At 38.3% G+C, this 20,439-nt stretch overlaps 1 protein-coding gene across 4 annotated transcripts in view; it reads right to left on the bottom strand.

Annotated features, from left to right (window-relative positions):
• ADGRG6 (adhesion G protein-coupled receptor G6) overlaps nt 1–20,439 on the bottom strand; it is a 113,872-nt gene that overhangs the window by 34,619 nt on the left and 58,814 nt on the right. For 3 of the 4 annotated variants that reach the window (XM_065632136.1, XM_065632138.1, XM_065632137.1), the window contains exons 6-10: nt 12,960–13,045; nt 11,522–11,574; nt 10,743–10,796; nt 1,059–1,201; nt 230–344 (exon numbers count right to left, since the gene is read on the bottom strand). In XM_065632136.1, the coding sequence (XP_065488208.1) occupies nt 230–344; nt 1,059–1,201; nt 10,743–10,796; nt 11,522–11,574; nt 12,960–13,045 (451 nt within the window). Of the gene's footprint in view, nt 1–229; nt 345–1,058; nt 1,202–10,742; nt 10,797–11,521; nt 11,575–12,959; nt 13,046–20,261; nt 20,346–20,439 lie in introns of all 4 variants that reach the window. The other variant, XM_065632139.1, reaches the window with a different exon arrangement.

Below are 20,439 nucleotides of genomic sequence, written 5' to 3'. Positions count from 1 at the left end.
TAATTGTGGGATTTTATATGCCTTACAGAAGTGGTGAGTTCATGTTTTTTTTTCTTACTAATTAAGTGCATACTCTTACTGCACAGACATATAATCTCTCACAGCATAGATATCATCTTCCTGAAATACAATACTAGGCAATGGCAACCATTGTGGAAGATGCAGTTTAATTATATAACCAGAAAGCTGCCACCGAAGCTCTCAGCTTCTCAGATATTTAAACACCTACCAGATTCTTGATGCAGTCTGAACCGAGCTCCCATGACATAATGTGAAGCTGGTCACAGTTGGTCTGGTATCTGGCCAAAAATAATTTGGAGGGTTTTCTTCAGCTAAACATTCTTCTGTAAAAATAAAAATATATGTGTTAACACTAAGTTCCTTCATCTAATCATCTTCCATTTCTTGTCCTTAGCATATCAACCAGTCTACAGCATACATCTGTCTTCAGATGAAATGCTTGCTTGTTAGCTACAGAGTAGTGCCAATGGAGGGGTGCACAGCAGGGTGCAACACATACTGCTGCTGATCAGGGGAGAGGATTGACTGCACATGCTGCACCCACTTGCACTGTGCCAGCCCCCACCTCCTCCCTCCCAAAGGAAGGCCAGTCTCTGACTGGAAGAAGTTGAATGGGAAAAGATGAGAGATAAAAGGAGATTGATTAAGGGTGGCAGCTGGCAGAGGCACAAACGACAGGGTTGAGGAGTGGGCATGAGGGGCCTTGGAGGTCCAAAATGTCTCGTTATAGCTCTGGTTGTAAATCACACTTCTTTATCCTCAAACTACCAGAGGAGCTGTCAGAGTCTGTCTCAGCTTCTTTGAACCAGACAGCACAACACCGACTAAAGCAATCTGGACAACGGTGTTTGTGTTAGAAGAGATATCTTGAGCACGCCTCTCTGGTATTAGTGCAACAATGAGGCTTAAAGGGACGATTAAAAAATTTGAAACAGTCATACTGTTCAGAAATGTGTGATTATTATTTAACACAGAAGATGCTTATTTATGGACAAACAAACAATATCTATTATGTAACGAAGCTGAAAACTACTTACCCACTGGATCAACATCCACACTATGAAGATGATATCCTCCTTCTATGGTCCCATTATTACTTATGAGCTTCTGTCGGATTTCTTCCTCTTCCAAATTGATGTTGTTGGTAGCATTATAAACCAGAAGAGCCAAAACTCCAAAACTGCAAGGAATATTACCCAAGTGTTTGAGTCAGAACAGCAGAGGCCAAATGTGTGGAAAAAAAAATATGTGACAAACTCTGGTTTTCTGAATATGGAACAGTGTCACCAAGATAATGTTGTCCATTATCTGTAAATTACTATTTTTTATATATATATGACCATGACAAGAAAGTACAGTTGGGAAATTTCATCCTCTAGTTCCAATTAAAGAATGTTTTCAGAGGATTTAGATTTTTAAAAATATATTAAAAGAAGAAAGCAAAAATTTGTGAGTTCTAAATGGGCCTTAATTAAATTAAAAAATCTGTTTGCTGATGGCTTAGGAACTTAAGAGCTGATTCATCCCATCTTACAAAACTCGTCAGGATGGGACAAGTCATCCTCCAGAGGGTCTATGTCTCTCCACTGACTACAGAGGAAGACTAGAAGATTAACCAAGAACAGATGCCTAGCATTTAAATACCTAAATTTTGATGGAGTGAAAAACACCCTGACACACTTCTGAGACTTTAAGTCCTCATTAGGAAAGTCTAGTTGCTCAAATGAATAATTCAGGTTTGAGAAGTAATAGCTGTTTTGTACTGTAGCCCACTGCTACTTTCTTGGGCATAAAAAGTAGTTCAAAGTGCCCAAGTTTCTTTCCTGTGAGAGAAATAAAACAGTCCCCACCCTTGTCCAAAAACACAGCTTTTCTGGAAGGGAAATAATTAACAGAAAAGCACTTCTAACAGGACACAGGAAAGAAGCTCAGAGTGGAAAGCTCAAAAATGTCCCCCTGGGACACAGAAAACACATGTTGGAGAAGAGAATATGTCGGTACCCAAGAGCGTTGCTTGGCTCTGGCTAGTAGGAGGTGATGCCATTGAAGCATGGAACATTGGATCTCCATGGGAGCCAAAATGTGGAAAAAAGGAAAAAGCAAGCCTGCTTTGGGCTGTCTTCATCTTCGCCTTGCCCTTGGATACCCAGTAGCGTGAATAAAGACAGACCTTCCCGGTGTGTGAGCAGTTCCTGGCAGCCTGGGAAGCAGCAGCACTGCCAGCACACACGGAGGGAACAGGGCACACACCGAACAGAGCTGCTTTCACCGGCGGCCCCCAGTGCGAGGAAACAGCAGTGAGATAAAAAGCATCTTGTGGTTCACTTGAAGGAGAGTAGGAGAAAAAAATCTGTAGGGCTGCTGTATGGGAGAGGGCTAGTAGGGTTTTCAGCTACCCCTTCCTAGACAGACTAGGGCTTCATTTCCTAAAATCTTCCAGAAAGACATCTCCATGATGACAGCTCAGAATTGTGCTTTCCAGAGGTGCCTACTCTGGTACAGTACAAATCTACAGCTTAGTGTACAGATGTTGCTCTTAGATGGCAGATTTAACCCTTTTTCTGTCAGACATCATTCTGAAAACTGAATAACTCCAACCATTAATTCTGAAGTACTTTTGTTAGTGAAATATCATTAAAAGTGCTGGCATTCAAAAACAACCTCTCAGTCTAGGAAAAAATAAAAAAAGAAAAGCAAAGCCCAAATCTCATAAAGAAATCATGAATGTGAACTAAATACTCCACATGTTTCACTGTTGCGGATGTAAAGAAATAAGTAAATAAATACACACTGTCCCTGGTTGTTCATGGGCTTTTTTGGTGGTTGTTGTGGGTTTTTTGTTTGCTTTGTTTTCTTTTCTTTGTGTTTGTATATGTGTGGGTTTTTTGTTGTTTGTGTTTATTTATTTTTTAAAAATTTATTTTTGGGGGGTTTTCTGTTTGTTTGGGTTTTTTGGTTATTGTTTTTTGTTGAACATCAGTATACTTTTATTTTTTCTTTTCAAATATGCTGTTTTACCGGTAACATGTTGCTGAAGACTAAGATAAAAATGTGACTATCTGCTGGTTTGGCTTGTTTTTTCCCCAATGGAGGTATTTTAGCACAGAAATTGCAGCTCTCCCTGGTCAGGTCACTCCTACCCTGCTCCCAAAGATACTGACTTACTCCTACCATTCCTTTGGTCTCACTGGAGTGTTTAACATATGGCAATAGACTCAGTAGGGTAGATGTGCGTTAGTAGTCTTTTGCTTTATACTGCAGATATATTACGAGGCACAAATTTATTACAGCATTTATTTTTAGCAGAAGCATGGAAATTGCCTATGAGACTGCCAATTCCTTCAGCCCTCCAGTACTTCAGCCCCAGAGTCTCCTGGCACTTAACCATCTTTCCTAAAAGATTCTGGCTTCACTCATCTATTCCCTTTGCTTCAGATGAGGAAAACTTAATACACTGATGCCACTCCCTACCTCAGCACTTTGGCTGCAAAACAGAAGTCGTAAGTGAACAGTCACTGCTACAACTATGCTGCCTATTGCAGGACTCGCAACTAACCAAAATTATATTTAGTACCCATAACTGTGCAGAGGGATAATGGCAAGAAAACAAAAGGCATAATGATAGATGAGGTAGAACTGGTTATGGTTATCTTGAACAATTACAGAGAAAAGTATTGATTATGAAGCACTGATAAAAATAATCTGTTAAACCACTTTGTTACTTGTTTTCTGAGAAACTCTTAGAGCACAAGTTACGTATACTGTGTAATAGGAGCCTGTTCCATATTATGATGAAAACAATTTCTATAAACTTTTCAGGATGACTCATGCTATCTTCCCAAAGTAAATAAATACCTTTTAACTTGACAGCTGACGCAATATGAAGCTGAGTGCTTCCTTCCACTTTTGAACACACTCAGATCCCACAAGGAAAATATTTTAATGGCAAAGAACGAAATCCTTGATTTGGGGAACAGTAGGACTACACACTCAGATAAATGGTGACACTGCCATATGCTGCTTCTGTGACTGGATTTGCTACATCCAATCTTACATCTTTTATTGTATGCCATATAAAAACTGACAGATTCTTGCAGCAGTAATCAATCACAAATTACACATCACCTACCATAACCTCTACTGCTAATATCACTGCTGTCAATACAAAATAATGGACTGTGGTATAGGTAAAGACAGTGGTGACAGCTATGCCTCTCTTATTTTTGACTGAAATGGTGACACCTGGAACAAGCAGGAAAGCAAGGAAAGACGGACGTCTATCCCACTTTGTCCTGGTCTGTTGAGCTAAGCTGGCTCAGAGAGAGGAGTTTACAAAGCTGCATCCTCATCAGAGGCCCAGGCAGCAGTGGGGGTGCCTGCCCTGCCATGGCGCGTACCACAAAGACGGCTTTCTTCTCCAGCAGTGTGACTCAGAGCTATTCCAGGACAGTGTGCCTACACACGGGCTGTGGTCTCGCTGCTACGCGATGCGAGGAGCCTGAAGGAAGGATTAACAAACCATGTGAACCATGCAGCACAGACTGTCTCATACCTGAAGATATCTGGTTGATAGCAACCAATGCATATTTCTCCTCTTGTTTCAGTTGTACTAGGCAGGCTGAATTAGTACTGAATTATTGTGTTCATCAAACTTTAACAAATTACATTTTTAAAGAATCTAAGCATCCAGGGCATCTAAATTTCCACTAAAAGTCACTGGGAATTTAATTCCTAACTATCCTGGGATAATTTAAGAAGTTTGAAGATGTCAGCATTAAATTCTTTACCTATCTTGCTGTTATGCTGGATTTGAAGATAAGCAGCGATTGGTAGCTATCACTCAAGACCTGCAGCATGGGTAGGCCCACACAGTCACCTGTAAACACTATTAACTTCTTCACATTAACTGGGCAGACAGAAAAAGAGCTGACTATTGCATAAGTCACTCAGTGAAGACATAATACAAACAGCAGAGAGGTTAGAAAATACAGAGAAAGTGATATGAATGTAGAAGGAAACGGAAAGCATTCTACTATGGCATCTGAGCTGTGGGTAAACATTTACTTGAGGTGATTTTGACTGTGATACCATTAAAAAGTTCAGAACAGACAGCAAAAAAATAGGACTGGGCATAATAGACACAGTCAAATCAATGCCAGGGATGAAGAGGTTCCTTTCTCATCAGAAAGTGACGTTATAGAAAAAAAAAAAAATCTGATACTTCAGGACACAAAACTAAAAATTGCAGCTACCTTTTTGGACTACTAAAAATAAACGCATCCTAAGCCTTCCTTTTAAGTTAATGGCCATTGTATTAGAACAGTGCTGCAGGCAGCATGGTAATGCCTCTGTGTCCCTGGGCCTTGCTCCTCTTTGCAGATCTGGTGTGGGAATACAAACGACTACGGCTTTTCAACAGAAAGCACTTATAATATGCAATGATTTGGTATGAAGACTATTCTTTATTAGGGAATGTAGCAGAAAGGCAAAACAGAAAGGGCTGGAATCCCTCACATTTCAACAGCTGGTCTTTGCTGAAACAAATTTTTGGTTATGCTATGTTCCTAACAAAGAAAACCCTATTGCCCAGTTCCTAAAAATGGCCTCTGATGATGTCAAACCTAGACTAAATCCAGTTAAAGTCAGTAGCAAGACAGAGGAAGTCATTGGAAGCTGGACCAAGAGCAGGCTTCAGCAGGAGACTAAGAAAGGATCACCCTTCAGTCACCTGAGAAGAACTCCCAAATTCCGCCATCTGTGATGAGGGCTTTCTCTACAGGTCAAAATGCCACCAGGGCACTGTGGATAAACCTGTGGATTTCTGCTTGGCCCTTTGTTGGTCAGTTTTCCAAGCAGAAATGTTACACGTAACATATGCAGGATGGTATTTTAAAATGTTTCTCAGCACTGGTCAAAGCTGTCCCTTGCTGCCTTCGGTAACACTGAAGCTGAAGTTTGGGGGAGTAGAGGCAGACCAGTTCCAAGTTGTTCCTAAAGCCTCACTTCATTTATAACAAGAATAGCATTATTATTTAATAATGAATAGTTTGAAGTAATCTATGAAGAATGCAAAAGCCTAATACTTTGCCCATTTTGCTTTACTCAGTAAAGATACTTAGGACTATAAAAGCAAAATTATGCTGCTCTGATGTTGCTAACTTCTGTCTGAAACTATTACACAATCTAATTAGCTTAAGTTTTATCCAAGTGCATTAAACTTTCCATCAAGCAGCACAACATCCAAGAACACAGCTTGCAGGAGCCTGAATCTGCCTCACTGACACTGGTGGCAAAACCCCCACAGACTTTAAAAAAGCAGGATTGGGCATGGGCATCCCTGATTTCCTGCTTTCCTCTGTATTTTCATTCCTAGAAGAAGGCATTTCTGTTTAAGTTTAGTGGTCTTTAGACAGATTGCTACCACTGTGTTTTTTAATTTGGATGAGTTGTTTAACAGTACTAACATTAATGTTGTTTTACACAGCAGAAGCAATCGAACACAGGAAATAGGCCAAAATTGTGACAATCAAAGTACTGGAAGCTGGAGTAAGCATAATCTTACTTGTACGTTGAGTGGAGAAAAGGTTACAAATCAATTGGAGCCTGAATTCTCAAAATTGCTTGCAAAAAAAAAAAAAAAAAAAAGAAGAAAGACTTAGCAGGGGAGCTGAGCTGTTTAATAAAGACACATTCCCTTACTGAGGCAGCCCTACAAGACCTAGGAACAGTAAGACCCTTCTGAGAAAAGCAGCAGTAGTCACAGAAAGTTATGACAACACTGCAGTGTCATAAAAAGCAAAGAATAAATGAAAGAAATAAACACATTCATGATTTATCTACATAAAGAACACAAATTGGCTTCACTTTAGAGCTGACAGCTGCTCTCATTAAGAGATGGAAACAGTATGACCAGAGGAAAAAATTAAACACAGGCATGAAGTCAAGTATAGCTGCAATAAAATTACGTCTATTAAAATAGTTAATAATCTACCAAAGTATTATCTTGACATACTGCTGTCATCCAGAGATCTCATAGTATTAAAGGTGCTGATAATAATATGCACTTTTGGACTTGGCACTCTATTTGTCTCTCATCACCATATACATAAACACATAAGCACAGTGTACTTAGGATTTCTCCACCTCATAAGACACAGCAATGAAAGAATAACAATCCACTTTCATATTTTTGTTTTGTTTTGCTCTTCTCCAGAATGCAGTACAGTTTAAAATATTTATTTGGAAAACACCTATTTTTACCGTGCCAAAAAAACCCAGCTTCCTACCTCCCACTTCCAGCTTCTATTTCTTCTCTGATCATTCTCTCTCTAGCGATTCTTCCTCTTTCATTTGCAAGAAGACTAGGTGGGGAGACTGATTACAGAATTTCCTTGATAAGGTAGCAGGATGGTAAATAAGGGTTGAAGCAAAACAAAATGTATAGAAAATTTGAGAAAGGTTGTGGGTTTTGTGGTTTGTTTGTTTGTTTGTTTAACTGCTATATAAAATACTAATCCAAAAGGTAGCTAGAAAAGATGCAGTCTGAATAAGAATATGAATTCATGCAAAGAGAAGGAAAACTTCTCGAAAAGCATTTTGAAGAATAACGATAGTGCCTTAAAAATAAGAAGGCTATAATCTTGTGGAAAATTCAGAAAATACAGATAAGGTTTAGAGAGTTAGAGTAAGACTAGTATGTTCACTTCTGTAAAAGATAAAGTTAAGACCATGATACTTATGTGTTAGGTCTTCACTGTAGAGTGAAATTCAGTTCAGATGGACAAGAAGGCAAATGGTATAAGAAATACTTAAAAACTATGGGAAATAGTGGAATGTATAAAACTGCAAGAGACTTATTCTTGATTATCTGAAATGGAGAAATATTTATTCACAGAAATAATTTATAGGAATATTTAATTAATAGAAACTGTATGAAATCACACTGTGAGCAAGTTACAAACAAGCAGTCAGCCATAAAATTTCAGTGGATCACCTGAGTAGATGAGAAATTAACACTGCTTCCATCAGGGATTGAAAACTTCCAACCTGCAACGTGCTAATTTTTTGTACCCCAAAATGTAACTCTCATATCTTCTAGGATTTCCTTAGAAACCTACCCAGAACAAATCCAAGAAAGCGGAAAACCTAACAAAGTATCTTGAAAGCAATGATCAGGAAGTAGCAGGAAAAAAAAAAAGTTTACTTTCTGGATCTCCAGAAATTCAACAGATTTCTTTCTTTCAAAATCTAGAAGCAGCTGTGTGAACATCAGACAAGTGGAAACTGGGTGACTAAACCCAGGAACACTGATGACTACTGGGAAGCAAATCCTTCTTTTGTTTCAGAAAGGAAGCAATATACAGCGATAGACATATACTAAGAAGACCTAAAGCTGGGAGAACATCAGATTTTTTGAATTTTTTCTACTCTAAGAGGTAAATGATGTGTGAAATATATGCAAGACATGAAAAATACATTAAAAACGGCAAAAAAAATCCTGTGTGTATATATATGTGTACATATACTTTTATATATGTATATGAGCGTAAACAATGTATAAAAAGAGTAATTTTTGTTTGTCAGTCACTTATCATGTAGCTCAGTTAAATTGTTAATTATCCCTATGTTGCCCCAGCTGGGTTGCTAGGTTGGGTAGAATCTTGATTTCTCTTTTTTTTTTTTCTCTTTTCTAAGAAAACATGCACAGCACAATAATCATGATTATTTGGAGAACAGTAACATTTTTTGTGACATGATTAGCATTTATCCTAAATTATTCAGAATCATGACAAAATGCCATTTGGCTTTCACATAAAATGTGCTAGAGCCCATGAAAAGACTAGTTTCTCATTAGGCCAGGCCTCCCTTGAAAAACTTCATGACATATTACAAACATGCAATTCCTTCGCCTCTGAAATTATACGATGAACAAAATAAACAGGAATAGGGTTGCTTCCCGATAACAATGACACAGTATTAGAAGTAATTTAGTGCTATGTTCACTGTATGTCAGAAAGTGAGGAAGGAAGGAAGAAAGGAAAGAAAGAAAAAGGAAAGAAAAAGGACAAGGAAAGGGAAAGGGAAGGGAAGGGAAGGGAAGGGAAGGGAAGGGAAGGGAAGGGAAGGGAAGGGAAGGGAAGGGAAGGAGAGGAAAGGGGAGGAAAGGGGAGGAAAGGGGAGGAAAGGAGAGGAAAGGAGAGGAGAGGAGAGGAGAGGAAAGGAAAGGAAAGGAAAGGAAAGGAAAGGAAAGGAAAGGAAAGGAAAGGAAAGGAAAGGAAAGGAAAGGAAAGGAAAGGAAAGGAAAGGAAAGGAAAGGAAAGGAAAGGAAAGGAAAGGGGAGAAGAAAGGGGAGAAGAAAGAGGAGAAGGAATTACTAGAATAATTTCTCGCTCTTCACCTCCTTTTTTATAGACGGGGAAGAAGAAACAAAATCCAGAGGACAGGATGGTGGGAAAGTGAGATGAGAAGAAATAAGGTGTTTGTTCTAGGGGAGAACAAATGCTGACAAGCTGGGCTGCTAGCCTTGTAAAAGATGTAGAAATAAGGATGGGAAAAGTTTTACATTCCTCAGCAGTCTTAGGCTGTTAGTAAGACCTGAAGCAAGGTCTCCACTTAAAAGGTTTTGCTGGCATAAGTGTATCATTTAGAAGTGTGAAAAAAAATCCCACCCACATCACTACACCCTACTGTAAATGTAGGTCAAGCAGCAAAATAGCCCATTCAGAGACTGGGTTTACGCTACACCAGTTAAATGGTTTTGCCAATAAAAGCTGTCTTTCTGCTGTGGGTGTGTGGGAAGGAGATAGAGCCTTTTACAAATCTTTTCATGTCTAGGTAAACTCAGTAGAACACTGGAAGCATCAGTAACTACTTCCTCATGGTAAATTGTGAATCCTGGGCTATCTCTGGGCTTAAAAAGTCCAGGTGTCACCATTGCAGTTCTCAAGAGTCAGCAATTAAAGTCCTTTCCTATGGGACTCTTTCCTACACTGCAAACAGAAACAACCCATACCCACTTGTTCCCCCTTCCTCACAAGACTAATTACATTTTGGTTTCCTCTCCTTAATTTGGTCCTAAGGTTCATTCTCTCCCCATACATCCCACAGAAATCAGGCTGCTACTTTCAAAGAAATCCCGTGAGACTACATTTTCAGGGGGTGTAACCCATCTAACTTTCTTTGGCTGCCTTTGAGGCTGTCCCAACTCCAGTGCCTCTGAGCCCAGCAGAAGTCAGGAAATGAGAGCATATGGTAAATAGTTTAACTCACACTAGTTTGGCTCTCAATTCTAGCATGAGTTTCCAGTGTTTTGCATCTAGTAAGGTGTCTGTTAACTGAAAAGGCTCTGGTTCAAGACAATAAATGTAGTGACAGTGGGTAGACACCAGCGTAGCAAAGCTTGTTGTTAAAGTAAGCTGGGTGTGACATACCACGTGTGTATGATACGGCTATTCAGTTTTGTGACAGATGAAACCTGAGCTCTGAAAGAAATGATCTGTTGAGGTTTAAGGCTAAGTAGATTTAAACCAAAGCAAACATGATAACCAGTATTAGGTTTCTGAGCACATCAGAGTGCTCAGCTCGACAGCAGTCATATATTTACAAACTGGCAGCATACGCTCAATAACAAACAATGAATCCAGTAACAATAAAGACTGTTGTAAAGCCATTTGTAATGGCAGCCATTGCCTCTATCAAGAAAATGTCTTTAAAAATGTCACCTTTTAATACTTCTTTTTTCTCTTGCTGTTTCTTTTATGGAGCCAGGTTGGACGCTATAAAATAAATAAACATTAATTAGGGTGGACTGATTCTCAAAAGGAATGTAGCATAAATTGCCCTGGTTTTGTTAAAAACAAGTTTCTCTTTTAGTGAATTTCCCTGTCAGCTAAAGTCTTCTTACTAACTGCAGTTTTCCTGAAAGTTAGGTATATGTTTTGGTAGACGTACCAATGGAATGCAAGGTCATTGATAATGATGCATCCCACAAGATGTGCAAGCAGGAGGTGAACCGAAAATTGACCAACTAAAGTATTCCATCCCATTCACATGATACTTCATATAAAAGTGGGGGATCGCGAGAACCTTGTTCCTTTTTCCTTATGGCCGACATTGGGAGAGGACCTCGCGAGTTGTCCCGGCAAACTGAGGCCGAGTGACAGACTGAATCCAGTTCCGGTTGGCTGCAGAGTCCAGTCCAGGACTTCGGGTGCCGGCCCTACATCTGCCGGAGCAGCTGCCAGGACTTTCAAGATTGGTTTTGTATATTTTGTATTATTTTCTCTATTTTATTGGTAGTATTAGTAAAACATTTTTATTTTTTCCAACTCTCTTCTCTCTGTCCTTCTTTCCCTCCTAATCACCTGTCCTTAGTGGGAAGGGGGGAGAGGGAGGAGCTGAAGGAGGAAGGGGTGGGAGAGGGGGTTAACAATACATCTGCCACGATTTTATTGTCACCATGCAATCAAACCATGACAAAATTTATTCTCCCTTCATTTACCTGATATTGACCACATACACAGTGTAATTCCAGTTCTGGAAAGTACGGTTTAGCTGAAAAACAAGAAGACATTGATCACATGAATGGTGAGATGTTAATGGGGCTCTTTGTCGCTTAACAAAGAGTTAGAATTTCACCCTTTTCCCCCTTGAGAAACCCCCTTCAGTTTTTCAAAGCAAAGAGAACACTCTAATTTCAGCGAGGTGATTGTTATATTAGATGTACAACTGGTAGTGAGAGATGTGGGCTTTTTTACTGACAGAAGGAAATCTCTATAGGGTCATGACACAGTGAACAGGTGAGTGCACAGGATGCTGAACTTTTCCATTTCTCCCCCTCTTCCTCATCTTCAATTCTCAGAAACACTTTGATTAGAAAAGATTTACTGACAAAACTACAGGGTCAATTTTCACCTATAAGTCTACAACCTCATGATGATCTTTTTTCAGACCTTTGTACTATTTACTCTGAGTGGGAAATGGCTGCTCAGTTTTCCCCCTGTGAGACATTTTTGCATACTCTGCTAGGGTCAAGTGAGACCTTTTGGGATTCTTTGGCTCAGGCACCTGTGTAGTTCTCCTGGCTACTGCTTCTAAGAGAACAGCCTTGGCAGGTGAGAATGGCTGTATTTCTGGTTTGTAGATGACTATAGGTGGTTTCTCTGCCTTAGCTTCTGAAAGCTGAAAGCCTCCAGGTTTATTAAAAGTAAAATACAGAATAATTGCCATATATTTATGGCATCATATTTTCATGTAAGTAGTTGGTATAAAGACTACTTACAGATTGTGCAAGTGCCCCTATATGAAATATCAAACAGGACAGAGAACATCTGTATTCAGGCAGCAGAAGCATTCAGAGGCAGGAACTTCAAGAATTCTCCATCCAGAGGGCTCAGGAAGGAGCTTATGTCTGCTAAAATTGGCTGGAAAGCCAGGACTACTAGAAACCCAAACACCTGACCTGTGGCAGAAGACTTCTGAAGTAGAGAATATTAGGGTAAATTGGAAGAGTGTATTGTCTCACACAAATGAACACTGCCTGTTTTTTTGTTATTTCTATTACAATATAACTTCAAAACCATGTTAGTATTTGGGGAGAAAAAATTCACTCTGTATAGTGATGTTGGAACTTGGACATCAGTCCCTTTCAGTAGACAATTCTGGGTTCTCCATACTTTCCAAAATCTCGGTTAGTATCTGTATTTCTTAAGAAGCTGACTTGTATAGTGGAGACATTCCAAAATTTTATCTACAGTGCCTAATAGCCACAGCTACACTGGGCTCCATTACTGCACAAATCAATAACAGAAAGATCTTCAGAGAACACATATTAATTTAAGCATTTATTTGGTATTCTTTCTTTTATTTCCTTTTCATATTGATACATCAATGTGGCAGATTCATATATGTAATCATACAGGAAAGAAAACGTAACTTACCCATTCTGCAACCACATCCTGTACTTTCACTTCTGCGTTGGAGTTGGAACTAAAGACAGTTATACTTATCCTGTAGAACAGCCCACCTGTCCATTAAAAACAGCATTACAATGTTAGAAACTGAGCAATTTTACCTTTTTAATACTGAGACTTTAGTTTAATGATGAATATAAAAATTGGGTTGAACCCCAGTTAGAAGAACACTTCAAGCTCTTGTTAGCATTATACAAGGTTGGAGTGAACAAGCCCTGTGGGCTTGGGTCCATGCTCACTAGTCCTGTTGAATTAGATAATAATTCCCTCCCACTCCATACACTTCAAATGTAGTACGCAAACTCACAAGCAATATATATATAAATAGTATTTTGCATATACCTTTAATGTGGTATGTAAAAGCAAGATCATGAAAGTATCATGAATTTAAAAAATAATCATGATTACTGAAGTCAGTAATTACTACTCTTGGTCACATTGTTATATTCCAGAATTCAACCACTGCAGATTAGATTTAAAACTTTGGAAGAGCAAATAAGGCTCATCAGTTGAAAGTAACCAGGTAACTGAGGACAGAATTAGATGGGAGAAGGGATTTCCAGCTCTTGTTTTCACAGCACAGTCTTTACTCTCAGGCCTGGTGATGGCCAGGTAGTAGAAAAACCCACATTAGCTTTACAAAACTGGCAGCTGAACAAACCATCTTTCAATCACAAAACGTGTAACACTTGGCTTTGAGCAATTTTATATTAAGCAAAATATTTTTGAAATGGCACCGGGTAAATATAAATTCTCTTAAGCTCATGAGTAGGTAGGCAGCGTTACAAGATTTCACATCTAATAGAGAACATCAAATAATCTCAGAGTTATTCTCTGTGTTAAAAGCCCATACTTTTCACAAGTCAAATTCTTTTCATTAAGCTACTGAAAATTCTGTATGTCTGGTTGGATAAAAGTTCCCAGGATGCTGAGGGGGTTTAAGAACTTCTGGATCAATTCACTTGCATGTATGGCACATGTGGCATTGCTTGTTTCAGGGCTGTTACCAGACGAAGTCATGGGTCTTGATCACAGATACATGTATTTATGTAAATCTTAATGAGTCACTACATAGGGCTGAACAGAACATGACAATAATTATACAAAAATCCTTTCCTGTCTCTTGATTGTAAAAGAACTGCTCTATCTTTCTGAGCCAAAATAACAGACATTTTATTGTAGTGATGTACAAGTGGAACAATGTCATCATTTTAAAACTTCATAGATAACCATTTTACAAGAGCTTGAAACAAAAGTGGAAAAAAAAATTGAAGTCAGCATTTTCAGATTTAATTGTGCATATTGGTTACTACCTTGTTCATGAGCTGGCTTGAATATTCTTTCTTTTCATTATAGAATCGATGATATCGTCACTGAGATTAGTATGAAAATTCCTCTGTGATAAAATACTAAAGAATCAATTTCTTGCAGGAAGATGGTTTACCAGTTACCTTTTTTGGTAAGCTCTGATTAAATTTAAATATGAGTAGAATGAACTTGCTTGCTTTTTGATTTATTGTCTTTTTTTTCCTCCCTTAGCTCGGCAAACACACAAATTTGGTGTCCAGTTTAATCTGAAAATGTATTTTAGTTTGTAATTACTGTGATAGTTTAAAACAAGAAAGATTAAAAAATAAGTCTTTGGAAGTAGAAAATTGGACTTTTGGCAAGTTGAAAACACTTGCGCGACCCGGATCTCATTTATGTGTATATATCTCTGCATATACATATATTCAATTTTACATGTATAATGTAACATTTATATGTGCTATATAGATACACACATACAGAAAGTGTGCATTATGTATATTCTCACACATTATTATGTAATAACATGGAAGATTATAACCTTATTTATATAATTATGTATATGGACAAAAATCACCTTAATGTAGGAATATGCAAAGTATTTCTAAAATCAAACATAATAACTACAAACTAGTCAACAGCTTCAAGATCTCCATCAGATGGTGACCCAAGGCATGCTTTAATGAGGTGAAAAATGAACAAGAACAAAGAACTAATCTACGTTTTTAAACACTCTCAGGAGACTGCAGTGGCAGATAGTGAAAACTAAAAATGATTTCTCACTCTCCAAATTAAACAGTGGAAATCCCACCTCAAAATGCTGAATGACAAAAAATATTTTTATGGGCAGAAAATTGATGAAAAGTAGCCAAAGATAATTTGAAAAAAAGAGGAAAAAAGAACCTGGAAAAACAATTCTCCCCACATTCACCATGAACTACAAAAATATAATGATCGATGAAATACCAGGATTTGTGGTGTTGTTTTTTTTTTTTTTTAATTCTGCTAGGCAAATTATCCAAAAGTTTCTTTTGGAAAATCTTTGCTTTTTGGAAGTTAAGTCCTCAAAAATATAGGAATACTGTAAGTGAAAAACATTCATACAATCTCAAACAATAAAATAGCATAAAAATATATAAAATTCATGGCAATCCAATGTATTATTCCCACAGTCTCATGAGAGCTGTCTTAGAGAAGCACACATAAATTAGAAATCACACGTTAATGACATTTACTACTACTAAAATGTTACAAATTCCCTTCTACTGTAATTAAATGATTATTCCAAAAGTTTTTCATATGCTAAATGGGTCTATAACTAAAGGATGAAAGCCAGCTACTTCTATGTTCAGTCTACCAACTGAGTATCTAAATAGATAAAATAATCTGTTTTTTTTCTACATCTAACTTAAGGATTTGACATACTGTAGTTGAACTCAGGTCGACAGAGGCAGCCCAGCTCAGTGAGGGAATAACATAAACAAGATAAAAAGATTGCAGGAGAGCTAGTAAGTTGATGCAATGGTGGGTAAGGGGTGTTATTTTGTCTTGTCCCAGATGGTAAATTGGCCAAAGAATGAACATGTGCCAAAACGGATGACTGGTGGTATGTTATAGAAGAAACTGGCATTTGGGACTGCATGAAAGAGTGATAGATTGCTGCTTTAGGTGTTGTCAGACTGTGGTTCAAGGTGGTCTCTTTGTGTTGAACAATAACTCCACTGTATGAAGATGGCAAAGGTATGGCGTCATTCGTTATTGCAGTTCTTGATGACTCCAAAATAGAAGAGACATTTGCAAAATGTCTATAGTAAGCATCTTCAAAATCCAAGGCATAAGTATTAACAATATTCAGAGGAGACATTCCTTCTCCGTGCTTGCTAAAGGATCGATACATCTCCCATTCTGAATCCTGTCCTGAAAGCCTCAATATGTTTGTTGATGTCAGAATAGCAGAGTTGCTTATGTCTTCATCATCACCAATGACTTCTTGTTCTACTTCCCACAGAGAGTATCTCAGACCGTCCGCTTGATTTTCAATTGAGTTTTGCCCTAAAACAGTTAGATGACTTCTTGGTGTTACTGTCGTTGGCAAGCTTAACTCTGCTACATCCCACTGGGGGATCAGGCTTGGAGAAATTGTATCAAGATGGTTCTGAAGATTTGGTGGGAGTGGAGGTGTCGAGTAGCTGTTCGGAGGTACACTAACACTGAATTTTGAGCTTGAATGAAGAAGGTGCCTTAATTCTAAAGACAATGTCATTGGAAGGAAATCAGAACTCATCAAACTGATGCTCTTTAAAAACACAGCTACATCTATTTGAACTTTACTTCTTGCTTTAACAATATTATTTGTTGCAGCAACATTCTCTCTAAGACTTTGAGACTGCAGTGATTGGTGTGTTCTTGTACTGTTTACCACACTCTCAGCTGGTGTATTGAATAAGAAAGCAGCTTGGCTATCCCTTGAACGTGAAGGCTGGGTTCCTGAATGTGTTGGAAGGGCAGAAACAAGCTGCTGCCTATTGTTTAGGAAGGTCATGTTGGTTTGATCTCTTACTATGTCAGTTCCAGTTTGTGTGTGCAAACTATCAAATATCATTAATTTTTCTGTGGAGTTTGCAAGTATCTTATCAAAGGGACTTACCTGTACTTGTATAGAGTGTTGACTCAAAGGTGCTTCCAGGGAAGGGAAAGGAAAATCAAAATAAAATTCACTGTTTGAAGATATGTTTACATTTGCAAAGCTCGCTGTTGGCTGTAACTTTGTTATTGTCTTGGCATCACTTTGTGAAATTCTTCCTGAAAGGCCTGGAATAAATGAACTAAAGACTTGTGTTTCCAAAGCCGATGCATGGCTAGAGAAGTTCATTTCTTTAGCCCTGTTACCTAACAATCTAATGGTAGAAGTTTGTTCAGAGATACTGTCAGGTTTAGCGTGTGAACTAATGGATGGCAATCTCTCTGTTGGTGAAGAAAGCAGCTTATTAAATAAGAGCCACCAATTTTCTGCTGGCTTCCCAGGAGACACTTGTGACACTTCTTTCAAATGATAGGAAACGGTCCAGAAGTGCGTTGTTAAAGGGGGGAAAATATCTACATATTTTCTTGGAAAATCCAAGTAACCCATGTCCCAGGAGCTGCCAACTCTATTCATGTTCTCTGGGTCTAACATGGTAAAAGCTGAGTCTTCATTTTGATTACTATGATGAAATGCATCTACATCGTTCTCCAGTACTCCATATTTGAAGGTCTCACTTGGTTTTTGAAAATGCACTGCATGTTTTAAATGAGACCAGTAATCGCTATTAGATATAAATGTGCTGTCACTTCCCAAATATACGTCAGTGGACGATTGTTGATAAACAGGCATTGTCATTAAAACATGCTTAAATGCTGAGCTTGTCCAGCCTGCTCCTACCAAAAGTGCTGAAAACGTTATTAGTTCTCTACTGTGTCCTAGGACTGAATTTGTCAGTTGGATGTCAGGCATGAATTTTGTGTGTGTTTTTTTTACGTTTTGAAAAAAAGTTGTTTGGTTTGCAGGCGGAGTCTCCACAGAGGTTAAATTTGTCGTGCCTGCTGAGGGATGTTCCTTAATGTGCATAGATTTTCTAAACTGAAATTCACTGTTTGCTGCTAACACAGAAAAAGGGTTCTTATTAGCATTGCCTTCCATCATTTCCAGGTAAAAATTTTCAGGTGTGAAGTCTAGCAAATCCAGCCTACTTTTTTGGAATGATGATTTCTCCTCTGTAGGTGATATAGGTAAGCTAGAAAGAGAATGATGTCTGTCTTCTTGAATGCCAGAAGTTATACGATTATGAAAGACAGTCCCACTCCACCAACTCACAGGCTCCAAGACATTGCTCATGTGCATGAAATTGGTTGTGCTGCTGCTGCTGGAGGACGAAATCCACAGGGTTTCTTTTTTGGGTTCATTAGCCGTGCTGCTGGTAACGGGAGAGCGGAACGCTGGCTCAGAGTCAGAATGAACTGTCCCATCTGCCAAAGCCCACGCTAGCTCTGCATTAGGACTTCTGTTTTGAAGAAAAGGAAATGCTGCACTCACAGAAGGCTCCGCAACAGCGTCTGCTGCATCAGAAGTGCCATGAAATGAACTTTGAGAATAATTCAAAATGTTTTCATTCAGTAACTGATTCATCACAGTATTATCTAGGTCGATTTTTTCTGTAAAAGAAGCCAAGGTATCGTTGCCAGTCTCTTCAGAAGCAGCTGATGTGGACATAGTTGGAAGAAACGAGCTGTACGTGTTTTTTCTCACTGGCTTCTCATCTGCTGAGTTTTTACTGAAATGGAGAGGCTTTTGTTTCACTGGCCAAATAATTGGAGTTGAGATAATTCCTATGTTTCTGACCCCTTCTATCTTAGACTCTTGCTGTCTCTGTGGTAGTGAATTGGAGGATTCAGGTGAATTTCTCTTCATTCTGAAGATAACTGTAGCAGGAAGTCTGAATTCCTGCAGGTCTGTGTGTAGTAAGCCGCATAGTTAATGGATTAAAGAAAAATATATGCATCTTAACTGTCTGTTCTTGACTACCTGCTCTTGGTCTAAAAATCAGCTTACCAAGAGTGGAAAATAATGCCAGTCAGCTGAGTGAAAGTTTTCTTTGCATCTAATATAAATGAATTTGGCTTATTTTTCTTAGTATTTTTACTTTCTCTTAGGAGTTTCAAAGCCAAAGAAAGGACTTAATTGTCCAGTTTTTATTCATATTAAGTTTAATAAGGCATTCAGTTCCTTCTGTAGTTACAAAAACCAGAGTTAACTGCTTATGGTGAACATAGAGTGAGTGGCTCCACAAAAAGAAAACATCACAATTTGGAAGACATTTTCAATATTTTCTTCTTAATTCTACAGCTTAGTAAATCCAAACAGGCTGAATAGATATAAATTCTTTCACAACGTCTACTATACTGCCTGATTGCCAATGTACAAGCAATGATCTGCCAAGAGAAAAAATACTCTAAGAATTTTAATTCCTACAAGAACAACTGATGCATTTAGGGTAAAAAGCAAAAAAACCAAAACAAAACCAGAAAAACCCAAACCACGAAAACCCAACCAATCAACAAAAAAAACCAACACAGAAAGAACCCTATACAGATTCTAATTTACTTGGAGCACACTGAAAAAATAAACGTTTACAAAAAAAATCTTGAAAATTGCAGAAATCTATCTCTGTGTTGGTAATAATGTTTATAAACTATTTTTAGCAAACTAATAAATATTTTAGCAGCAACTCACAAAATTATGCTTAGGCTCTAGGAAAAAGTGATATCATAGAAAACCTCAAAAGATATCCCTGCTTTTTTCCTGTGCTAATAATAGGCTCATTTACTACCTTATTTTTCCCTTAATCTTTCTAAACGTAAAGTAAATGATAGCTGATACTGTCAACATTTTCCCTAGTAAAGTCTAATCCAGCTCTTCTTGAAGTCAGTGGAAAGATTCTTGTTGACTCAGTGGAAGTGGCTTTGCTCCATAGGAATGATTCCACTTGGCTCCTGCTCCCAACCAGTGAGGAAAAGACAATCCCAGCTTACTACCACCCTGGCTGCACAGACGGGAGCTATGCAGTGCCTCATCATCTGCAGCCTTAAAACATTTCAAAAGCCTGATTCTTTTCAGACCATTTTTAAAAATACTGGTCCCTTCCCATGTTCTTTGCACAGGTAAATAAAAGGGGTGACACAAAGTGAGTCCCTTGCATACAAGAGCCAGGTAAGCAGGATACAAATAAGCACCGAGTTTGGTTCTCTTCTCATTTACACCATTCTTATATGGCCCAGTGAAGTTAGTCCTGATTTATTTCAGTAAGTGAGATCAGAACTGAGACATGACCCTTGACATTATGATAGCATGAAAAACACACCTTAAAATACAATAAATTTGCTCTAGACACAGTACAAGGAAAAATGTAACACAGGATTTCTTACCATTGTTTGGCTTATCGGATCTATTAGTATCGCGCATGTTAGTGGTGACAGTGGGTGGTGTAGGAGTAGTAGCATTTACAGTAGCTGGTAATAAAGATGAGAAAGAGGTGAACTTGAATGAATGTTAATGAGGTAAGACAAAATGGGAACAACGCATGAAAATGTAAAATGAAACCAT

The sequence above is a fragment of the Caloenas nicobarica genome, chromosome 3 (assembly GCF_036013445.1).
Source record: "Caloenas nicobarica isolate bCalNic1 chromosome 3, bCalNic1.hap1, whole genome shotgun sequence".
NCBI lineage: Eukaryota > Metazoa > Chordata > Aves > Columbiformes > Columbidae > Caloenas > Caloenas nicobarica.
Note: the sequence above shows the minus strand (reverse complement) of the source record. Positions and strands in the feature narration are given on the sequence as shown.